Source organism: Hipposideros armiger, unplaced genomic scaffold, assembly GCF_001890085.2.
Source record: "Hipposideros armiger isolate ML-2016 unplaced genomic scaffold, ASM189008v1 scaffold_81, whole genome shotgun sequence".
Classification (NCBI taxonomy): domain Eukaryota; kingdom Metazoa; phylum Chordata; class Mammalia; order Chiroptera; family Hipposideridae; genus Hipposideros; species Hipposideros armiger.
In genome coordinates, this window is record NW_017731431.1 from 313,297 (window position 1) to 338,486 (window position 25,190).

Genomic DNA, 25,190 nt, shown 5'->3' on the forward strand with positions numbered 1-25,190 from the left:
ACAAGGAGTTTTGAAGACAGTGAAACAAGTGGAAGTCTGACAGTGCAAGGTCAGGAGAGTATGATGGGTGTGGCAACACATCCCATCCAAGCTCCAAAATTTTTTGACGGGTGATCAAACTTGTGTGTGCTCTCGCGTTGTCGTGATGGAACAAAACTCCTTTACAGTTAACAAGCTCTGGACATTTCTGGATGATGGATTCATTGAAACTGTCCAATTGCCGACAGTACATATTTGAATTGATTGTTTGGTTCCTTGGTAGGAGCTCGAAAAACACACGACACCTTTAAAATCTCACCATACTGAGAGCATAATCTTTCTCTGATGAATGTCTGCTTTCGATGTCATTTGAGGTGAATCATCACATCAGGACCAAGACTGCGAATTACATTGTTGTAAACCATCCACTTCTCATCACCAGTTATCAGTCGCTTAAAAACAGGATAATTTTCCTCAGGTTTAACGAGCATATTACAGATTTTATATGCTCCATCAAATGAACTTCTTTGAGTTCATGTGGAACCCAAATATCGAGCTTGCTTACGTATCCCACTTTCTTCAGGTGGTTGTGAACGCTTGAACGATGGATAGTCAATGTTTCTGCAATCTCTCATGTTGTGTAATGTGGGTTTGACTCGATCAATGCCTTTATTTTGTCATCATCAAACTCAGTCGGCCTCCCTGACCAAGGAGTGTGGTTGAGATCAAAATCACCAGCACGGGATTTCGTGAACCATCGTTGGCACTGACCTTCTTGTAGAGCATTGTCACCATAAACTTTATGCAACTTTTCACAAGCTTGATGTGCTTTCTTCCCTTTATGGAAGTAAAACAGTAAAATATCGCAAAAACGCAGTTTGGTCTTCCATCTTCAACTTGTTGTAAAATCTCTAAAACTCAACCAAATCGCTCAATTTTTTGTTTTATAATGAAGCTAGAACTGTCAGTTGTCAAATGACTTAGGAATAACATAGATGTGAATGACTCTAGTACTTCCCAAAATGAACTAGCGCCATCTGTTGCAAATGTGTGTCATGACTTTTCCGACGACCCAATAGAAGATAAGGTAGCAAGAAACATCCAATCAGAACAGCAAAAACGACAAAAAGAATAAAAAAATAAATGAGGAGTGTAAGGGGCTTTTGGGACACCACAAAGTGTACCAACATTTGCATTATAGAGGTACCAGAAGGAGAAAAGAAAGAACAAGGAATTGAACATCTATTTGAAGAAATAATGACAGAAAACTTTCCTAAACTGGTGAAGGAAACAGATATACAATCCCAGGAAGTGCAGAGAGTCCCAAACAAGACACATCATAACTAAAATGCCAAAGGTTAAAGACAAAGAGAGAATCTTAAAAGTAGCAAGAGAAAAGCAGTTACCTACCTACAAGGGAGTTCCCATTAGATTGTCAGCTGATTTCTCAACAGAAACTTTACAGGCCAGAAGAGATTGGCAAGAAATAATCAAAGTGATGCAAAGCAAGGACCTACAACTAAGATTACTCTACCCAGCAAAACTATCCTTTAGAATCGAAGGACAGATAAAGAGCTTCTCAGGCAAGAAAAAGCTAAAGGAGTTCCTTACCACCAAGCCAGTGTTACAAAAAGTTAGAGGGATGTCTTTAAGACAAAAAAAAGAAAAAAAGAAAAAAAAGATCAAAACCATGAAGAATAAAATGGCATTAACTACATATCTATCAATAATTACTTTAAATGTAAACAGATTAAATGCTCTGATCAAAAGATAAGGTGGCTGGCTGAATGGATAAGAAAACAAGACCCTTTATATTTGTTGTCTTAGTTCAAAAGCACACATGGACTGAAAGTAAAGGAATGGGAAAAAGATATTTTATAAAAATAGAAACAAACAAAAAAGCTGTAGTAACAATACTTATACCAGATCAAATAGACTTTAAAACAAAGGCTATAACAAATGACAAAGGAGGACTGAATAATCCCATTTCTGGGTAATTATCTGAAGAAATACAAAACACTACTTCAAGGGGACATGCACATCCATATATTCATTGCAGCATTGTTTACAATGGCCAAGATGGGGGGGGGCAGCCTGGGGGCAAGATGTCTGTCCATGGAAGAATGTATAAAGAGGAGGTATGTATATACAATGGAATATGGCTCGGACATGGAAAAGAATGAGTTCTTGCCATCTGCAACAGCATGGATGGACCTGGAGGGTACTGTGCTGAGTGGAGGGTAAGACAGAGAGACAGATGCAATGTGATTTCACCTAAATGTGGAATCTAAAGAACAAAATAAACAAACAAACAAAACAGAAACAAACTCATATATACAGAGAACATTTTGATAGTTGCCAGATGGGGAAGGAGTGTGGAGAATGGGTAGAAAAGGGGAAGGGATTAAGAAGTAGAAATTGGTTGTTACAAAGTAGTCATGGGGATGTAGGGTATAGCATAAGGAATATAGTCAATAATGTAATAACTATGTATGGTGTCGGATGGGTACTAGATTTATTGCGGTGATAGATGGGAGGAGGTTGGGGGACATGGTGAAAAAGGTGAAGGCATTAAGAAGTACACATTAGTAGTTACAAATCAGACACAGGGATGTAAAGTAAAGCATACGGAATATAGTCAATAATATGGTAATAACTATGTATAGCGCCAGGTGGGTACTAGACTAGTCAGAGGGTTCACTTCTTAAATTATATAAGTGTCTAACCACTATGCTGTACACCTGAAATTTATATGAAATAATATTGAATGTCAAATGTAATTGAAAAATTATAAAAGGAGGAAAAAGGTGACAGGGAATAAGAGGTTCAAATTTCCAGGTATAAAACAAATAAGTCATGGGGATGTAATGTACAGCATGGGGAATACAGTCAATAATATTGTGATAGTGTGGTACAGTGTCAGATGGTTGCTGGACTTAAGGTGATTACATCTTTAGATATATAAATGTTGAATATTGTGTGCACCTGAAACTAACATAATATTGTATGTTAGTTGTATCATAATAAAAATCTTTAAAAAAAGAATTAGACAAGAAAATATCATGGATAATCTTTACCAAGGAACTGGGGATTCTTAATTATGATCCTATTTGCACTTATATTTTCAGGATGAATAATTTATTATATGATGAGCTGATGATTTCTTTAAAGCCATTAATGAAAAATCTTACATGGTAATGCCTGTGATTTTTCATAGCAAAGATTAAATTTCCATAGTTTAACTTTCATATAAATACTCCTGTTTTAATCAAAGGAAAAATATCCTAACCTGACAAAGAACTTTTCTTCATGATAGAAAAAATAAGAAGAATGCATGTGTGTGTGATTGTGTGTGTGTGTGTGTATGATTTTTAAGAATTTTCCCTTTTTTTGTCTCACTATGGGCATGCTTAGTTTATGACTATAACAGAAATAATAAGAAATGTTATATGGCCATAAGAATGGTTGCATTAGGCAATATGAAGTAAACTTTGTACTTTATGAATCCATATATTCTGTTTTATGTCAACTGTTAACATAATTAAAATAACTAGACATTACATTTAAGAACCATAGATCTAAATAACAATTATTTAAGATTTATAATTTGAGTTTAATTTACTGTAGTGCAAATGGCATTCATGTTAAAAATTCATTACATATTTTATTGCCTCAAATACAAACAAACATTCTTTAAGCATCTATTTCTCTACCTAAATGAAATGTAACACACATAAAGATTCCAGAAGATGAAACTAACAATACAATAAATCATAGATCACAAATTTTCATCTGTTTGCAGTTATAGACACATATTTTGAAGGATGCCCATTTATTTATCATGCAATTTTCTCCCTTCTGTCCCATATTATTTAGTACAAATGTTAATTTTGCTTATATGGGAGGAAGAGAGGAAGTTTATTTTAAAAAATAAAAGTATAAAATGTTACCCGTTAGGAAAATTGCAATAATCTCAATGCATTCAGCTTGAGGACAAAAGAGACAAGGCATAGAGATGTACATCTCCTGACATACCTCTTTAATTAAGCTCATAAAGCGGGTCCCAAAGCGCCAGGGTTTGTGTCGATTACACTGTAAGGAACTGACTGTCATCTGGGGAAACTGCTGGACGCCCACAGACACGACATGCACAGCATCATACATGAGAGCCGCATCAGTCTGAAAGCCAAGAAAAAAGGAAATATGGAGTCAATACAACATGTGAAACCCATGATGGGTTGTTTGGAAGTAGAGAGAAGGAAGGGGTGAGATAAATATATACTCAGTTTTTCTTTATGTAAGGGAGAAAACTATCTCCACATGTTCTGATTCTCTTGTATAAGATACTGTGATCTCCCATCCAAGTACTAACCAGGCCCAACCCTGTTTAGCTTCTGAGATCAGGTGCATTCAGGGTGGTATGGCCATATATATTACAAAATTGTACACCTGAAACCTATGTGTCTTTACTAACCATTATCACCCCAGCAAACTTAAAAAAAAAAAAAAAGAAGATATTGTGATCTAATTACTACATCAGCTCCATTAAAACATTTGACCTACCCTCCCTTTCTGGACGTGATAACCCAATGTCACATTGTCCAAGTATCTCTGTTCAAGTAAAAAAATGTGCGAAGACATTCATTATTTTATTTTTGTGAATACCTCTGTTTCTGTCTTACCCTCTCATCTACACAGACACACACAACTCTCGCGCGCTCTCTCTCTCTCTCTCACACACACACACTCACACACACACACACACACACAATGAATGCAATTGCTAACATTTTGAATGGCTACAGAAATTACATATTGTATATAAAAATAAATAATCAATTTTCTTGTACAGGCAACAAAAAAAATTAATGGGAAATTCACCTAAAAACTTAAAAATATAAACCCTGATCTTTACTTCAATTCAATTTTTCAAAAGGTTCAATCTCAAAAGTCATGCTACAGTTTTGAATCTCAATACACATATTAACCCCTTTTCAAGAAACTAAGCATAATCCCCTCTACTGTTTTCTTTTCTCAAAATTTCCATGTGAATTGAAGTTCATTTTGGCTTCTCAAATAAAACAAATATGAATTCCTCTGTGTTTGCACCTGCTCTAATGACTGACCACTTTAGAGGTTGATGATACAAATAAAATGTTTATAAGTCATAACAAACCAGAGGTTCAGCGACTGTCAAGTGCTATGTTAAATGGACCCTCACATTGTGTTTGACAGATCGATGCCACGCTCACTACCTACAGAAGAGGGCCGCATTGACAGTGCTGGTTGCAAAGAACTTTAGGCCATCTGCTTGGCATGCTTCAGAATAAAAGCATATATTTCCTCTTCTCATTCACACAATTAGTGAGCTGTGAAATGAATTCCAAAATGAATAGGAACCCTGTAGATTATAGCATTTGCCACAATACAATACAAAATGAGTACACACAGTAGCTTTCATGCAAATAGATCCTAAGAAGACCACATAAAATGGAAGGCAGCTAAAGAGCACCATGCAATGACAGGACATAATAATAATGCCATTTTATAGTTCATAAATCTTGGGGGAATGTAGTTCAGATTCATAACCTTCATTTTGTAAATATCAGCTAACTACTTTCACATACTCTGATGGCTGCATAGTGAAAACTAGAATAGTGGGGTTGATAGAGGCCTGCATCATGAGCCTAAGGTTTAGACTGATATTTGTCTTTAACCGGAGTTAACATTCACAGGATATATTTCATATACCACACAGGTGGTCATAAAAATAGTTCCAAAGATACAGAAGACACATTTGACTTCAAAATAAGTTATTTCTTTAAAAAATATCATTGTTAACAAAGTATAGAGAAATGAACACTTTTAGACACTATTACTCGTAGATGAAAGATAAAGGGCAATTTTGCAATTTGCACCACACAGGAACCTTAAAAAATCCATGTTCTTTTTAATCCAGTAATTGCTCTAAGAAAATTGGAGATAAGAACAAAGGCTATATACATTATTCATTTCAAAAAATATGTAAAAGTGGAAATCTATTCAATGTTCAAAATAAGAAAAATATAATATCACAATGATATGTTACATAACCATTAAAAATCATGCTTTTAAAAATAATCAATTAGATCAGGAATTACATGTAATACGCTAAGTGTAAAAATAGATTATACAGAACTGTATTTCCAGCATGTTATTATATATGTCTTTATAAGTACTTAACATGGGCTATTTAACTATTTAACTCTCACAATAATGATTTAATAAAAATACTACTGTTGTTCCCATTTTACACATAATGATAGCAAGGTTTGGAGAAGTTAAATAATTAACAAAAGTCACACAGTTAAGAAGTGGAGAGAGGCCCAGATTCAAACATCCTCTCTGCTTATAGCTAGTATTCTTAACCACCATATCACAAGTTATATGAACAACCACCACAACCAAAAACAAACAAACAAACAAAAACAACAACAACAACAAAACACAGGAAAGAAAACACACTGAAATGATTACTCTTGGAATTAGTAATGAGTACAGTTTTAATTTTTTTTCTTAATGTTTCAGTTTTTTTAAGATAAAAGTTTCCTAAATACCACTGTCATTATTCCCAAGATTTTACCTATTTCCACAAAATAACTAAAAGAACACAAACTATGATATGCTTATTATCCTACCATGATTTATATGATCTAATGGGACTCACATGAAAGTTCTAGAATAGTAACCTTATTTAAAATGACAATGCTAGGAAAGAATTTTGCTTAATTCAGAGTTTGAAAAACTGTTTCTGGTGCTTAGCTTCAACTTCAAGATCAGAGGACACACTAGTTGATAATGAAACTATTTGAGATTTGTGATTTTAAGTGCAATCATTAAGAAAAAAACAATATTTATAAAACTGTAAGTTAAATTCTAGAGAAAAATTGTAAATAGCTAAAGAGTTGTTGATCAAATTACTTCTTGAATTCTCAATTTAAAATATGTTGACTTATGATAAAGCAATAAATAAAACTTCTGAAATTGCTCTCCATGTATTTCCATCAGTTTAGGGTACTTTTATTTGTCCTATTGTTAGATTAGTTGTTTTATGTGATCACATGGATTTATTTTTCATTTAAATTTGATATACCATGAGACTTATCTTTACTTTCTTCTTTGAAAAACTGTATTTATGCAAATTCTTCCACCTTTGAAAAACTGTGATTAAACTGTGTCAGTGATTAAGCTGTGTTTCAAAAATGTTTTTTCTTATTTTTTATACAAAAATGTATCCACTTGAAATTTTTTCTTATGTTAGTAATAATATCAGTTAACATTTACTCAGTATTTTCCATAAATCATTTCCTTTATTTTTCATAACCTTCATCCAGTTGGAAGTCCATTGAGTTTGTATCAAATAGGAAATTGAGGCAGAGAACAGTTAAGAAACTGGCACCTGTGTTAATTGCTTTACATGTTTTCTCACAAAGACCACGTTAGGTGATCTTACTATTATCATTTTAGCGAGCAGGAAGCTGAAGCCTAGCAAGGTTAAAGTCATTCTCTCAAAGTCTCGTTGCCTTGAGAAACAAGAGTCAGAAAGCAGGACTCGAGCAGAGCTTTGCTCTTAGCTACCATCCAAACCATCATAACAAGGCTCTGGCTGAAACAGGACTCAGAAACAAGACTTAGAAACAAATTCAGGCAAGGCCTCGTTCTTACAACCACCATATGAACTAGCATTACTGACTACCTCCCTTGGCCATATCCCCACTGAAACCATAAAAGACAATGGAGAGGAAATTGAAGGCAGCAGGTCTCATATTTTTGGAGGCTCTGCTGAATACCAGACAATTATGTTCACAGGTCCCACAGAGAGTAACTACATCTCTGAACAGGGATTCAAGTAAAAGCTCATTTGGCTCCCAAGTTAGATTTTTTTTTTTCTTTACACATCACAGCTACCTCTAAAAAAAGCTTCAGGGTTAAGCATAACTATAATTTAACCAATTCAATTAAAATGGAATATGTGTACAATCTGGCTATTAAAATTCATATGAGAAGATTAGGTAAAGTTGTAGTCATTCACAACCTAAACTGCAAAGGCAAGCTTAGAAGAGAAAAAAAAAAAATTGGCAGCGAAGACAAAACAATCTGTCCTATTTTCTCTCTTTCAAGTATAATTACTCATTTATATATAAATAGATCACACTTATTGGAAAGCTAGAATATCTGTTCACCCTGGGAATACAGCCCAGAAGAAAGCACAAGACAGATACAGACAGAGCTAAGTGTAGACCTCATGCCTCACTGCTAGGTCAAGCATGTATCGATAGCAATTGGAGCCCCTTGAGAGCCTACCTCAGACTAGATTGGAGTTGGAGCCTTATTTTTCTTTTCAAAATAAGTTAGTTAACCTACAAAAAAAGTCTGTCATTCAAAAACTAGTTTTGCAAACCTTTAAAATTGTGCAATATAGCCCTATACATTGCAGTAAAACTGTAGTGATCTTTTTACACGGTGGCTTAGAAGATCATGAAAAATGTCCTTGCCTACATTTTAATTATACATTAACCATCTCATTAACATACTGTTGGGTTTTCCTTATATGTAGTCTAATTACTTTTAGATATGGAGATGCAGGTGGAAGAGTGACAAATGCTAATTTCTATGGCTGAGCTATTGCCACAGAAATTGGTTTAGTCACCCAGTGCTATTTCATCTCTCAAGTAACCTCATGTCTGATGAGAGTCTAAAGTATTGAAAAAACAGTGAACTATGCTTACAGCTTCTTATGTTCTGGAAAAGCCCACTATATTTTTAAATAATTGAAGAATCAGGGAAATAAAATACTCTCAAAAATCTCAAATGATAAAAATTACTATTGTTTAATATTTTAAAAATTTGTATGTATAATTGAAATATTTTCCAATACATAAAAGCAGGAATAATAATGGATTATATGAATAGTTATAATATTTCTATGTATTTTGATTTAATTTACAGAAGAATCTGGTACTAAGCAGTAATTACCAACTGTGTCCATGTTGAGTATATATGTTAACGTATTTCTGTTTCTGATCACTATAATCATCATTAAACACCTTCTTTGTAAAATTCTGATAGATGTTCTAGAAGTTAAAAAAAATAAAACAGCTTTTATGTGCATGAAATATAAAACAAATAGTTAGAAATGAACAATTATGAACTGCGTACAATCAGAGCAGGGAACACTGGTACATAAAATCTTTCAGATATACTAAAAATTTCTCTTAGCAAAAAATATCAAAATTATTTATTTTTCTTTCCAATGAGGCGACATTCTTTTGGAATGCTCTGTCCCCCAGGTAGCATGGTTTTTAGGACCTCCACTGAATTATTACTTGGAACACAGACTTTGCAGAGTTACATGTGTGACAATGTCATTCTGCTTAAGCACTGTGCATATATTTGGGCTTTTAGCCAGGGCTCCAAACATACCCAATGTTGAATGTAATAATTTATATTGAAATGTAATCATTCTTAAGCATGTTGTGATATATGTTCATCTTAATTGTAGTGATGGTTATATGGGTGTATATGTAAGTCAAAACCTATCAAATTGTGCAATTTAAATTTGGGAAGTTTATAGTATGTCAATTTTACTCTAACACAGCTATTAAAAATAAAAAAGTATTGTGCATTTTTCTAGAAAAATGATTCATAGATTTCATTTAATTCTAGAACCTTCCAACTAAGCATCACTGATCCATATCTTCTTTCTTCATTGCACATTATAGTAGTTTTAATAAAACTGTTTATGCTTTCTCACTTTTTTATCTTCCTTTCTAGATCACAAGCATCTTTTGGATAATAACCAGAACTATATTTTTAATATCTCACACAGTATTCCATACATCGCCTTTCCATAGTAACTGCATAAAAGCATTTTTCAATAAATTGATGAATTCAACCAAAAAGTTCATTTAAACTATAGAAGAAATAGGTATTATGGAGTTCTGAACAACAGTCACACTTTGCCATCTCACTAGAATGTATTACCTCCCAGAGGTACAGTGAACTGAATCTGCCAGCAATTCAGACCAAGAAGGAATGTGAGTACAGCCTCTGTCCCATTTCTAAATGAATTTATAGTAACAGTTCTGTGAACACATTTATCTTTCCATTAAATAAGTGCAGGCAGGTCCCCTTTGAGATCTGAATGCTAGCTGGCAGGTGGCAGATCCATTCTGCAACTCCTACGTCTCAGGTTTTGCTCATTTCTGAATTCCCATCTGAAGTATAGTGCATGGCACAACGAGAAGAAGAGCCCAGTGAATGGAATTTAAGTTTATGAATTCTGGCTCTTTCATTGACTTGATCTTTTATCTAACATAAATAATCAAAATTATTCCCCTTTGCCTTGTTTCCTCGATTTATAATTGGAAATAAAAAGTGATGCTCTTCCATATCACTCCCTTATTGGAAATATCAGTTTTAAAAACCAGACAGTTCCAGGAGGAAAACAATTGCATATATCATTTCTTCAGTTAGACGATGAAGATATTAAGGGTGGTGGGGAAAGGGGTGGACTCTGACCTCTAAAGCTCCTTTGCAGTCAGCATAAGCTTAAATGGGATGGAGAATCACCCAGGCCACACATGGAAGGCAGGCTGGTGTTCACCCATTCAGCTGGCACACTACCCCCAGCACTCTGCCCGGCACAGAGCAGGTGCTAACTGAACTGAAGGACTAATGAAGAAATGCCCTCAGACCCAGTCGGGAGCCAATTGTCTGAGACAATTCTCCCAGTTACACTGCAGCTGCCATTATGCTTTCTCTGTTGCCGGCTCTTTGTACTACTCTGAAACAGAGTTCTTTCCCAGCAGCTGCGTGGACTGCACAGACTGCATGAGATAATACATGAAAGCAGTTTGCACAATCCCTGGCACATGGTGCATAGGCAGGTGCTAGATGATGATGATGATGAACACCGGAAGAGCGGTAATCTCTTCCACATGGATACTATCCAAAATAAGGAACCAGTTTAGAAAGTGTAATGTTTCAACCTTCTACACCCACTGTTAGCCTAAATGAAGGAACAGGCCTCATGCTGTTCAAGGAAGCAGATCAAGTTCTGGAAGGAGAAGGAACACAAAGGAAATTACCATACCACAATATGTGATTCCTATAAAATGTGGTGTGTGTACAAGGCCACAATTCAGACTCAAATAAAAAAAAAAAATACTGAAGACACAAGCATTACCTGACACGTTTAAAATTAAAGAATAAATATAAGTGGTAAAATATTACAGTGTCTTGCATTTGTTACTAAACAAAGGGCTTCTGTTGGACAGATAATTAGACACCAGCAATGTGAACCTGGATAAATCTGTGTCATATTTTTTCTAGGTCTCAATTTCTTCATCTGTAAGAGGAGGGGCTAGAACCAGGTAGATTTTAAGGTGTTCTGTGGCTTACATTTGTATTCTAAAAAATTCATTTTTCATTCTGATTTTATTTTGGCCTTTGTAATACAATCATAAGCTTAATTCATCTGTCTTCTCCCCATAACTCTTTATGCTTTGTGTGCTTGTATAACAAACTTTTGTATCAATATTTCATGCAAACTAATAAGGGAAATCACAAGTCACTTTTTTCAGTCATTGTGTTAACTCTAAGCAAATCCTGTTTATCACAATAAAACCTGTCAATACCTTGTATTATATTATATTTCCTTTGTTTTAACCTTACTGTTAAACTGCTCACCCATATTAAAACCCACCCTAGCCTTCTGACACTCTGCAGAGGAAAACTAAAACCCTTTCTTGCTTATCCAAAGTCATTTGCTAATATGCCAGTGTTTTATCTTCCTTTATATCCTTTTACACAGTCAGAGCACGGATATGCCTATACTTCACATTTTTTAACTAACCAGAGAGATTCCTATATTGCCAATTAAATAAAAGGAGATTCCAAAAGCTGCATGATGAAAGATGTTTAAAAGGTATGTGAATTTTTGTAGCTACCTGTATGGGATTCGGTGCCCATGGGGGCAAAAAGGCAGAAAGGCTGAAAAGGAAGATAAAGAAAGAAGGAGAAGGGGGAAATAATAGAATGGGTTCAGCCTCACAGTCAAATTGATGAGTTAGGAAGAAAACTCAGGTTCAGAAATGCTCTGAAGATCAAGTGAAGGAGGCAGTACTGGATGATAGTGTTGCTGGGATTCAACAAAGAAGGGGCCTGGGCCAGGATTAATGCATGTGTAATTAATGGATCCATTTGTTTGGTGTTCCTTTTAATTTTTGAATTTAAATCCATGCCTATGTCTCTTCAAACCTATGCTCGCTGGTTTAAGCTAAAAGCTACCAAAAAAAAAAATAGTGACAGTTAATTAAACTATTTTGAACAAGTAGTGGAATATAGTCCAAAATGTGGCTGATGCTAATTTTGACAGTAAGAGTTTCCATTGTTCCTTTATGTTTGTATTATACAATTTTAGACTTTCAATCTTGCATGAACTCTTGCTGGATGCCATTTTCCTTAACGACACTCAGCAAGATAATTTTACAAACAGCATTATTTCCCTGTAAGCTTTTAGAGAGTTATAAGGTAAGAAATTCTGTCCATGGAGCTTTAATGTTGCAATTGTGAAAGCTTTAGGAGATGACTATTTTGCATTCTTTCCAAGAATTATATGTATTTATCATGAATATTTTCTATACAATTTTCTTTCTTTCTTACATATATCTTTAAAATGTACCATTCCAAACCAAAAAAATCCTATTTGTTTTTACTGCCACACTTTCTAAACTCCTTTAAACATTTATATACGAATTCCAAGATATTTAGATGTTTGTCAAACACCATGTGGAGAAACTCTTCACTTTTTAAATATAAATGATTAAGGGACAGCTGTGAATCGAGTTAGAAAATGCCAACAGGTTTTCAATTAAAAGTTTCATTTACCTAATGTAATTATTCTTACCTAATTAAATTTTTTCTACTAAGATCAGTCCGTTGAGATATCGCATTCTCTTTTAAAATGTTCCATGAGGCTCTTACTAACGTCCATGAACCACACTGTATTGATGGGATTGTTAATGAACTCTCTAGCAACAATGCACCAGACTTAATAATTTAGACCCGGTTAAATCTTGTCTGCTTTGTACTACATTTGGAACTGCTATTGATCTAGAGAAGAGTCAATATCAAGGGAAAGTAGTCTTTGCACTTCTAGCTGGTCTTCAATACATCCATTATCTTCATATTTGGAGCTCAAATTAGCTTTGTGCAGTTAAATATTTATATTCATCAATATTATTTATACTTGTTTTTTTAATATGATAAGTTAAAATAGTTTTTCATGTTGTTAACAGACTAATTCTTTCTAATTTGAGATCCAGGAGTATGCAAACCAAAAATAAACATCAGAAATTTGAATTCATGAGTTCAAATATTCATTTAAATACTAATTCCAAATGCCTGTAAAAATTGGGAACTTAAGATTTTATATAAAATGTACCCAAACCAAAAATTAAATTATAGTAAAGATCTATTTTAAGCATGATTTGAAGAATAATGAAGAAATTAATATAAGACATTTTTGGAAAAATAAAACAGTAGAGATGCAAACAAATTATATTAATTATGTAGCATTTAGGACTTTTTTATGTTCTTATTGTGTGTTTAGCTTTCTATGCTGTACATATGTAATAGTAACTTCACACAGAAATGTGAAAAAGTAAAAATATCATGGAAAGCTAATGGGGCTTAAAGCTTTAGCTTTGTAACTTACTAGTCACTATGGGATGTCATCTTTCTTAACTTCATTTTTATCATCTTTAAAATATGTTGGCCAGTGGGTGCCCAGCTAGCTCAGTCGGTAGAGCATGAGACTCTTAAAAAATATGTAGGCCAGTAATCTACATCCCAGCGTTGTAAGGATCAAGTTAGAAAATTTTACAAAACTGTGAACTATAAAGATTTTTAAATATGTCATAATTATGAAGCAGAGTAACTGAGACTTCAAGTATGTCAGCAACTGAAAATATCAAGTTAGATCAGGCAGACGTGTCAGACAAGGTTACATTTTATCTCCCTATTTGCTCAATCTGTACACAGAATATATCATATGAAAAACTAGACAAGACTCAGAGGAGGAAGGAGTGAAATTGGTGAAAGAAATATTAGTAACTTAAGATATGCAGATGATACCATCTTACAAGCAGAAAGTAGCAATGATTTGAAATGAATACTGTTGAAAGTGGAAAAAAAAATGCTAAAGCAGTACTGTATTTGAACATGAAGACAAAAAATTATGTCTACAGAAAAAATCCAGAACTTTGACAATGAAGACATCAAAATTATTAGAGGTTTTACTTACCTTGGAAGAGCAGCAATGGAACAATTAGGAAAGATCACTAAGGGCAAAGATTTGTCACTAGACGCTAAGGCTAAGATCATCCACACCCTCATATTTCCAATTACTATGTATGGGTGTGAAAGTTGGACAGTGAAGAAGACTTATTAGAAAAAAAATCAATTCGTATAAAATACGGTGTTGGAGGAGAGCTCTACAGATACCCTAAACTGCCAGAAAGATGAACGAGTGGATCCTACAGCATATTACGCCTGAAATGTCACTGGAGGCAAAAAATGGAAAAATTAAAGTTGTCCTACTTGAAAACATCATGAGAAGTCAAGGTTCTTTGGAAAAGACAATAATACCGAGAAAAATAGAAGGCAGCAGAAAAAGAGGAAGACCCATATGAGATGGGTTAATTTCATGAAAAAGAGGCCATGGGCATGAGTCGATAGGAGCTGAGCAGGGCTGTTGAAGGCAGTACACTGTGACATCACTCATTCATAGGGTTGCCATGAGTCAGAGCCAACTCAACGACATGTAACACATAGCGGTCTTAGAGGAACACATACACACACACACACACACACACACACACACACACACACATTGATTTTTATATCCATGTTTTACAGGGTACATTAGATTCCTAACTTGAAGACATCCCATCTCTCCACTACTTTAATTAACATGATTATTTCCTATTTTGAATATACATTGATTTAACTAATTATTGTTTTATTGCCATGAGGAAATGCCTTTGTTTACTCATTCATAGGTCTCTTGAATATGTCTTTTCCTATATAAACTATATTTTTCCCAATTGCCTTTTTTTATGTCTCTAGGTACTTATAGTTTGATTCACTCATGCAATCATATATATAAAGGTTATTATTGTGTTATTGACATCAAATACAATGAAGAGCTTGGGTAATAAAAATGAGAAATCAAAGATGATTTAGACCTTTGGGGTACTCACAGTAGGTGAGTGGGACAAACGTGTAAACCAACATTCTTAATATAATGCCATATGCAGGGTAATATAGGGGAATCTAATTTTGTCTGGAGTAGTGCCTATCTATTGATATATTAGAAAGTAGTCACAGTTTAAATTATTATTTTTTTCTTTTAACATCCATAGCTTCTAAAACAAAATTAGTGGGGAAAAGCCACGAAAACAAAAGTTGGAAAGAATGATGGGGTCAAGAGAAAAAAATCAATCCTGAATTCTCACTAATTTTTTTTTAAGATTATACTTTATTCATATTATGAGATTTTTAACATCTCCTTTCAGATGATTAGAATATGCTTGTCCTTTTATGGGATAAATGTAAAGAATTTCCCTAAAGTGTAGTCTTTATATATCACTTCTTCTTAGAACCAATCTAAGTGGAAGACTGAAAGAGTTGAGCATGGAACTCAGAAGACCAGGACTATGATTCTAAGTAAGTCATGCAACATCTTTGATGAGATTTATTGTTTTGCCTCCACAGCATCTCTTCTTATTGCAGCAGAACCCTCTTCCCCTGAAGTCTATTTCCTGACACAATCTCCTAACTCTGAATGTTCTAAAACTGGAAACCACCACTGCTTCAGGCATGGCCAAGTGACACAAGCTTAGCTCATTTGTTAAACCCAGGCTTTTCAAGGAAGCCATTGGGAAAGAGGCACATTTTTTCTTTTGAAGTTCTGTACCAATCGATATGAACCTTGTTGCCATATCTACACCTCTGTCTGAGAATGAAGCCAATACAGAAAAAAAGAGGTGAAAGATAGAGAGGCATCTGTTTATGACTTTCTTTGGGAACCTGAATTTAATTGTATTTCACGCCAGTTATCATGTACTTTATCCTGTGATTTAATTTTACTATTAACTAATTTTAATGGAATTTTAGACAATTAGAATGGCAAGAACTTTAAATAATACAGTCTTAGACTTCAGTTTCCTTAAGGCAAAATGAGATTATTACATCTATCTCTTCATAGAATTGGAATATACGTTAAAAAACATAAGATGTATGTAAAAGCAGGCTATGTATAATTAAACACATGAAAGTATTAGAAAATATAATTGTTATATTAAATAAATTCACTAAATATAACTATCATTATCTAATTATTAAGACTTTAATTCTTTGTAGAAAAACATTTAATATAGTAGGAAAATCTTACATAACTAAGATATTGTGAATTGGTTACACTTACAAAATCACAAAGTGAGGCAACTGGGAGATGACAAAGGAGTACATCCTATATGTACCAAAATACATGCATTACATTTTTGTCTGAATCAACATTACCCTATCTACTGTGAATTATACAGATTCAGGGACAATCAGAATGTGAACTGAAGCAAAAACTTTAATGGTACACTGCTGTGAACATTATTAAGAAAGAAATCGTTGAGGACGCCAGAACCAAATGCAAGCCAATGCCCTACGATGCCCTTTCAGTCAGTGGGTTAACAGCCTGACATAAAAATTGGAAATGACAGATTAAGTTGTATCAGTTAACTCTTGACATTTATCGTTTTAGCTTTATACTTGAAACAAATTATAAATTGCAAACCAAGACATAAAATACTTTCATTACAACAATTCTTTTTTTTTTTTTTTGCACTGAATCTTATGCCATTCAGGAAATTAATTCAAAGTAGACAAAGAGCAGGGGGTGAGGGTGATGACACTTTACTCAGGAGAAAAATTAGTTTCATAATCTTCACCTGTTGGATTTGACAACTGAATAGCTGCAGCCAAAATAGGAAAGGAGGGTAATGGATAGCATGGACTCAGTGGAAAGCAAGAAGGAACAGCAATTCCACAGAGAAATTAGCAGCAAGAGGATGTTAGAAATGTCTTAATAGGCGTAATAAGAATGATCACCAGAAGAGACATAAAGAAGTTTAGGAAACGATAAGGCAGTAAAGATAGAAAATAGCTTAAAATATTCTTTCTTTGTGAGTCAAAACATAGAAATTTGATACATTTGTAAGAAAAATAAATTCACATTAAAAGACATTCAGAAATTGTTTAACTTTATACTTGAGTTTAGCTCATGAGCTAGATTTAGGGAATCTCATGGAAGAGCATGCATTGACACCAATCTCACTGAGGCACCTGAGTGTGACCAGGCACCTCAGTTCAAGGCCGTTAACTATTGAGTAGACGCCTATCTTTCTAGAGTTCATGACATCAGATGATATTTCTTCTGCTCTTCTGCCTTCCTGATTCTGAACCCCTCCATTCCTCTTTTACACAACTGTATATCTCTTTCCTTTCTCACCTCTTAAATATGTGCTATCTAATTAATATCTAAACTTAACTGCATTTTTAACGAAAAATTACAAACATCGGTATCATTCTATGTTAAAACTGAACAAAATTCAACACATTTTATACTTAGGCATTTTCACCTACTTTTGTTGCCAATGAAACCAGTACAAAGGTGTTACACATATCCAACGGGCAAAGTAGAAGAACAATGTTTACATTTACTTCATTATTCTTTGAAAGTAGATGAATCACAAGGACTATGCTTAACCAAAATTTAAAAGAATGAAGCTTCTACAGCTATGAAAAGCCAGGGTAATAAGTATATCAGCTATCACTTTAGCCTATTAAGTCAATTTTTAACTGTACCACATGGATGATATTATTATTTTTATCAAAAAGAAAGTAAATATTTCACAAAGAAGTTATTTGGTCAAAAGATTACTTTCTATAATGCCCGTCATATGGCAGGCAGTATGTTAGGCACTTTACAGATATTATTTAAGTTTTCTTTAACAATCTAATGATGTAATAGATTCTGGGGAGCTGAAGCTTAAATCACATGGTAAGGGCCACATCTGAGATTTGAACCCATGCCTGTCAAATTTCAAAGCTTTTGTTTTTGTTGAACCCTGATATTTTTAAAACAAATTGCTACAATATATAGTAGTATCTAAACATCATAAATTAGGTATCTGTTTTAGAGACTAGCTCCACTCATGTTAAGAAAATTCAATGTATTCTATGAAACAAAGATTTTGAAAAGACAGCTTTCATCAAAAGCTTTTCATCTTTAAAAGAACACCTTTCATTTCTTGATGACATGGATTTACTTTCCTGATCCAGAGATGAGAGGGAATCAGTAAAATTTCTCAGTAAGGAAAATCACAATTTCCTCACCAGACACAGGTGTATAATGATGTGTTGGCACCCATGGTTGGGTGCTAGAAAAAACTGGAAATACTATTCTGGAAAACAATCTGTAAAGGTGTATCAAGCATAAACTGGGAAACTATATTTTCAGGGGCAGAATTTACTCCATGGAAACAACAAAAAAACAGAAACACATAGATATATATACAGATATGTGCATTACAATGTGGTTTATAGTTTTAAAAAATTCAACACCATAAATCTTCCTCATAAGGTTAAGCAACTTATGTTATATTTATATAAGTGAATATTGTAATACTATGAAAATTATTCTATGGAGCTATATTTATTGACATGTAAAAATAAAATTTTAAATTTCCATGTCCATATTACAAATAATATATTCCTATTATAATGCATTATAATAGTTCTGCATTACATTCAGTAAAATATTTTAGAGCCTGCCATCTATGCTCCAAACATCCTCAGAGGTAATTATTCTCAAGAGCATGGATCTAAAACTACACATACACACAGATATTGTGTTAATTTTTATTGCCTTAATCAAAGTGGGATACACTGCAATTTGCTTTAAAAAAAAACCCTAAGAATATATCTTTCCAAGTTATTATTAATAGACCTACCTCATTATTTGTAACAACTGAATAAATTGTAATTATGAATATTTATAAGATGTACATTGTTAAGGTATCAAACAGAATGTAGCTTATGTCCCTCATATTCATTTAAATATATCTATATCTGTCTATATCTATAAATACATAAAGAGAGAGATTATAATAAATCCAAAATGTTTACAATCATAGTGGGATTATAGAAAAGTTTACCTTTCTTCTTTATATTTCTATATTGTATGAGAATAATATACTCTTAGAAAAAAAATGTTACAGTTATTACTGTTTGGCATAAAATAAACAAATAAAGTAAAATTTTACTCATGGTTGGTATTTAGGAATTGCCTATAAACACAATTAATGGACCAAAAGAAAATTAAAATTTCTAATTAAAAATAGCAATTGTTGCTTCTAAATTCTAGATAATATTCACTGTTTACTTGAGCCACTTCTAGTTTCCCTGAATTTAAACTACACATTTTCCATCTTCTCACATGCAAAGGTCACCAGAAATAAGAGTCAGGCTCCAAGAGTACCAAGTGAGATCAAAAGAGCTGTTTAGATGCCATATAAGTCTAAAAACAGTCCCTTTTGTACAACTACAATCAGCCAGGCTATCTACTGCATCAGAGAACATAAAGAATTACTTTCTAAACATGGACATCAAAAGAAATTAGTGATTAATCAAGTAGCATCTTAAAGCTTTCTATAAGCCTTGTTCTGTTAATTAACATAGTGTCTGCTTCTCGCAAATGAAACTCTGAGCTATTAAATAAAATTACAGCAGTGCTCACTAAGAATGGGGCTCATTTGGAAATATGCTTTTTCTCCTGCCTAGAGCAGAGTCATTAACAGGCGGTTCAGCTCTAGACAATGACACTACCAGAAGTCTTTCGCTCATAAAGATATGCTGTATTTAGCTGAAACACAGTTGGACAATTACATGTCATGGCTAGAGATTTTTAAACAAACATAGTGGTTTTATGTATTTATTGATACCCAACTTTATTAAAAAAAAATGTGGTAGGGCCAGCAGAGTGGCGCATTGGTTAGGAGTTGGCTTGGGACGCCAGCTCTGAGCAGCAGGGCCCTGGTTCCGATCCCACATGAGGGCCAGTGACACTGTGTCCTCTACAGCTAGGATGGTGAACAACAGCTCGGCCTGGAGCCGGGCTGCCCTGAGTCGCCAGAGACGGTGTAGCCTGCAGTGGGGCTGGCTGGCAGCGGGCGTGAGCGGCTGTCTAATGGTCGGCAAGTGACTGCCTCACCCAGGAAAAGCGCAATAATAATACCAACATGGGCCAGTGAAGCGATGTCCTCCACAACTAGACTGAAGAACAAAAGGACAGCAACTTGTCTGTTCCCCTTCCCCAATTCCCCAATAAAATCTTAAAAACAAAAAAAGAATGTGGTAAACATAGCAGACCTTATTTTCCCAATTGAATGTTATAAAAGTGTTTTCAGTTTATGTCAAACATGACTTTCAGGGAGGTTTTAAATATTTCAGGAACTATGTAGGATTATCATTTTGATATCCTAAATAATAACAAATCTTTAACTATAAGATTTAGAAAAAGTATTCAAGAGTAATTATATGGAATATTCAATCAGTAATATGGCTACATTGCTTTTTAAATAATGTTTATTAAGTATTAAGATTGATTTTTCTTAGGTTGCTCTAAAAGCAACAGATCACTGAACAGTTATTATAAACATAATTGGAATAAATACATAAAGTTTATCAGGGAAGTGTTCCAATGATGCCAGTCATTATCATTTTCTAAAATAAAGAAATAATCTCTTCATATTAAAAGTGTTTTAAATTGATCGTTAGCTCTTTGTTTTAATCAATGCATCTTTCAACATAAAGGTAGCTTAACGTTGTTTCAATTGTTTAATTTAAATTTCAAAGGGATTAAACTCATATACAAAATTTTGAAATTTAGCCTTAATTTGTGATGCAAAAAAAAAAAAAGGATTTCATAAAAACAACTCATAGCAAACTTTTGGAAAAGCTGTTTCATTAAATGTATAGGAATATCCAAATTTGACATTCCTAAATTCTAAAAAAATCGTTTCTATTACGTGCATACAAATAAACCTTATTTTAAGTCTGTGGTAGCGATTTCTGCAGACTTTCAAGAACAGGTTACAAGATTAGTAAAAAAAACCATATATATATATATACATATATATATATAAATATAAAACTATTATATATATATATATGTATATATATATATATCTTCTCTGTTTTCATGTGCCTTCTCTACATAGTACTGTATCAGGCCTCTTCCTCTGGGTTAGGCCAATTACCATCAAGACCAACTCAGGTAGCTTTTGTAAAAGAGGAAGTAAATATACTTTCTAAAACTGAAATGCAACCTAAAATAATGAATCACACATTTCTTCCTAGAAAAATATACCAACTATTAAAGGCTCAATATGATGTGCCCAATTGCCATCAGCATTTGTGTTTACATAATAATACAACAGCACATACATAATATCATTTAGATTTAGAAAAAATCAAAGACACACAGAAAAATAATACACATGCGTTCTGTAATCAGTTGCCCTGTGTTAGGCTTTGTGTTAATACTAGAGACATAAATATAAGCTAGCTAGACAAGTAGTGCCTGTCTTTAGGGACTTTATACCCAGTGAAATGTAGGCAATTGAAAATACAGTAAAAATAGAGTGTGTTATGTGCTAAAATTGAAATGACGGACAGGTTGCCATAGAGGGCACATACGAAGTACCCTAATTTAATTTGGATTGCTCAGACAAGGCTTTCCGAAGAAGTGATGTTGACACTAAGGAAGTAGAAGAGTTAGGTGAAGAGGGAAGAAGGATATGTGAGAGCTCAGAAGTAGGAGAGAGAGCAACAATTCTGAGGAGCCAAGGAAAGTTCCCCATAGCTGAAAGTTGCCCAGTGAGCCTGGGGTTTGCAGTAACAATGAATGAGGCAGAGCAACAGGCAAAAGTCAGAAAATTGAGCATTTTGTCATCCATGTCCACAAATGTGGATTTTATCAGTAGGATCAGGGGAAGCCATTAAACTGTTTTCAGGGGAGAGTCATTATCAGATCCACTTTCAGGAAGGACTACTCCCAGTGAGTATGGAGAATGACTTGTACTTTGGTACAAAACTAGAGACAAGGGAGCCTTCAGAAGACTTGTTAAAATAATCCCAGTGAGGGATGATGACTATAGTAGTTTAGAGGAGCATATTAAGGACAGGAAGAAAAATAGATGAATCCCAGAAATATTTAGAAGCTAGACCATTGATTGATTATTGGGGAGCTGAAGGGAGTGATGACAAGCAGAAAGGAAGTAGAGTAAATTTCAGGCTTACTATTATTTGGGCTAATAGGATAGCCATGATAGTCACTGAGAGAAAATAATGTAGATAAATGCTTTCAAAAACATGCCCATACAATCACTCTTTATTCTCTTGCCTCACTTTTCTTCAGAGCACTTATCACTTTATCACTATTTGACTACACACACACACACACACACACACACACACACACACACACTACCTTCCCCCTCTTTAGAACATAATCTCCATGGGTACAGAGACTTTATTTACTGTTGTACCTCCATCAGTAGACAAAAGGTTTCGGTTTGGAAGATGATACTTGTAAGTGTCTGGTAAGTGGGTTGGATACATGAGTTGACATCTCAGGAGACAGGTATGGGCTGAGATATACATTTGGAAACCGTCAGTTTATGGAGGGGGATTGAAAACAAGAGCAATGAAACTGGGAGTAAAGGCAGAATGAGAGAAGACAGCCTGATGCTCACCGACATAGAAGGGCTGATAAAGACTGAGCATGAGAGAGAGATCGTGGATACAGAGAACCAGGAAATAGTGGTGTTGGGGAAACCAAGGCACAGGAATTAAAACCTTCTGTAATTTTCTGAATTTGGGTTGACCTTTCTTAAAGGCAAATGTCTATCTCTTGCTCTGTCAAATCAAACAAAAGTCCATAAGTTATTTTTGTTCTTAGACTTGGTTAATAGTGCAAATGGTGATTATACTAAAATACTAGCAGGAATCAGGACTGGTTATATGATTTGCAGGAACCACTGAAAAATAAAAATGTGTGGCCCCTATTCAAGTATTAAGAATTGCAAGATGGTAACAGCATAGCATTAATGCAAGTGTTGGTCCTTTGTAAACATGGGGTCCTATATGACCATACAAGTTACACACCCATGAAACCAGGCTTGCAAACAACCTTTGTCTTTTAGGTTCAATCAGGTTTAAATGAATTGAACAAGAATATGTTTTTTTTCATTTAAAATAAATTACACTATTTCATTTGGCAACATTTTTTAAACCTTGAGTGAACAAGGAAAGTAATCCCGCCCCCCCCCCATTTAATTTACAGTTAAAAGCAGTAGGGAAATCTGGTGCCATCAAAAGAAGATTGATTTGAGTAGAAAATACAGATGATTTTGATTGGTTCAATAAACTGAATATGATTAGATGATGGTAATATTCTCATATCAAGAAAAAAAATGTTTATCTTCTAGATACATAAATATTCATAATATATCCAAAGAGCTACTTAATTTGAACTGTTTAGTCAAATAACTGACAATGACCAAATAACACAGTGACTAAATAATTCAACTTCTATATTCCCTTTCGAGAAACCTCCAATTAGGATTGAGTGAATCAGGACAATTAAATCAGCCCAGGACTTTGGTGATGGGGGAATCACTCAGCTGTTAAAAATAAATCCTGTGACTCCAAGGTTCTTACCACATTGTCTCCAGATCAAAGCAGCAGGGACAACCCCTTTGATGTTCATCCAAGCCCTCAATCTGTACATTTGTCCTTTTGTCATTACTTGTTCCTCTGGAGGACGGCTTTGATGTTCTTTGAAACATTATTTCATTTGTATATGAGCCTCACCAAGGAACTCTCAGCAGGACTTGTCCTGGCTATCACAGCCTCTTGTAGACAGCCCTGGGATCTGTATCTGCTGCTGAGGCTACCCAGGCTGACTCTAGGAGATGCTCTGTCAAAGGCAAGCTCACGATGCCTGATGATTCAGTCGTAAGGATGTTTCTCAATCAAACGATTATACAAAAAAGGAAAGCAGTATGTACTGCACACATTACACTTTGATGGTGACTTTAGTTTGCTTCTAGATTAATGGAAACTAACCCATACGACATATCTATTTTTTAGGTGATTATCAACTGGACATGAAAGCTGTAATTAGCATCCTGAATTTGGACAAATTTCAAAACCTGTCAAGGCATGTACCTACAGACACCATTTTCGACTAAGTCATATATCAAACTAGAACAGGGAAATGCCGGGTTTTGTCACCCTGAGTGCCCCAATTCAGAGTCATCCCCATTCATTCCAAGGAAGGTTAGCAGGTACCTAATTTAAAAAAAAGAAAGGGGGACATTATGGTAAGATGTGATTAAAATCTTTGCATCTGGTTTTATTAAAAATGTACTCCTGAAGGCCGGCCGAGTGGCCCAGTTGGTTAAGAGCTCGCTCAAGGGTTTGAGCTCTGAGCAACAGCGGTTCAAGTCCAGCCCGAGCTGAGTTGCCAATGAGCTGCCAATAAGTGGCAGGATGGCTCAGCTAAAAAAAAAAAAAAAATGTACTCCTGAAATGTTCTGGCCAGAAAAGTTTTTACTATAAAACATTTTTTTTTTTTTTTTTTTACTAGGAAAGGCAAAAGCTCTTAAGGTCGTATTCTAGTGAATGATTTTACAAAATTTGGTTGTTGCTGCAAGTATGGAGTTTTGCTGGTGTTATAGTCAGGAAAGGAGTATTGCAAAATGATGCGGGAACATAAGCACAGCCAGCAGGGATACAGCATGCGTGCCATCTGGAACACTCTGGAGAAATGAAGGGGTCACAATTACAGAAGTTCACCCATTTTCTAATGGGACAGCTATATTTGTTTCAAGGGAACCTGTTTTAACCTAGATTGCTGCTTAAAAAGTGGGGGAGGGGGAAGATAGTATGGCAGACAAAATCATCAGAGTTACACAGACATAAATGCTCCTGCTTCCTTGTTTTCCCCTTATAAGCGATCAGCACCAAGGTAACCAAAACACGCC

At 34.5% G+C, this 25,190-nt stretch overlaps 1 protein-coding gene across 6 annotated transcripts in view; it reads right to left on the reverse strand.

Moving 5' to 3' along the window:
- GRIK2 (glutamate ionotropic receptor kainate type subunit 2) overlaps nt 1-25,190 on the reverse strand; it is a 638,721-nt gene that overhangs the window by 264,507 nt on the left and 349,024 nt on the right. For all 6 annotated transcript variants that reach the window (XM_019643649.1, XM_019643650.1, XM_019643651.1 and 3 more), the window contains one exon: nt 4,015-4,158. In XM_019643649.1, coding sequence (XP_019499194.1) covers nt 4,015-4,158 — 144 coding nt within the window. The remainder of the gene's footprint in view (nt 1-4,014; nt 4,159-25,190) is intronic.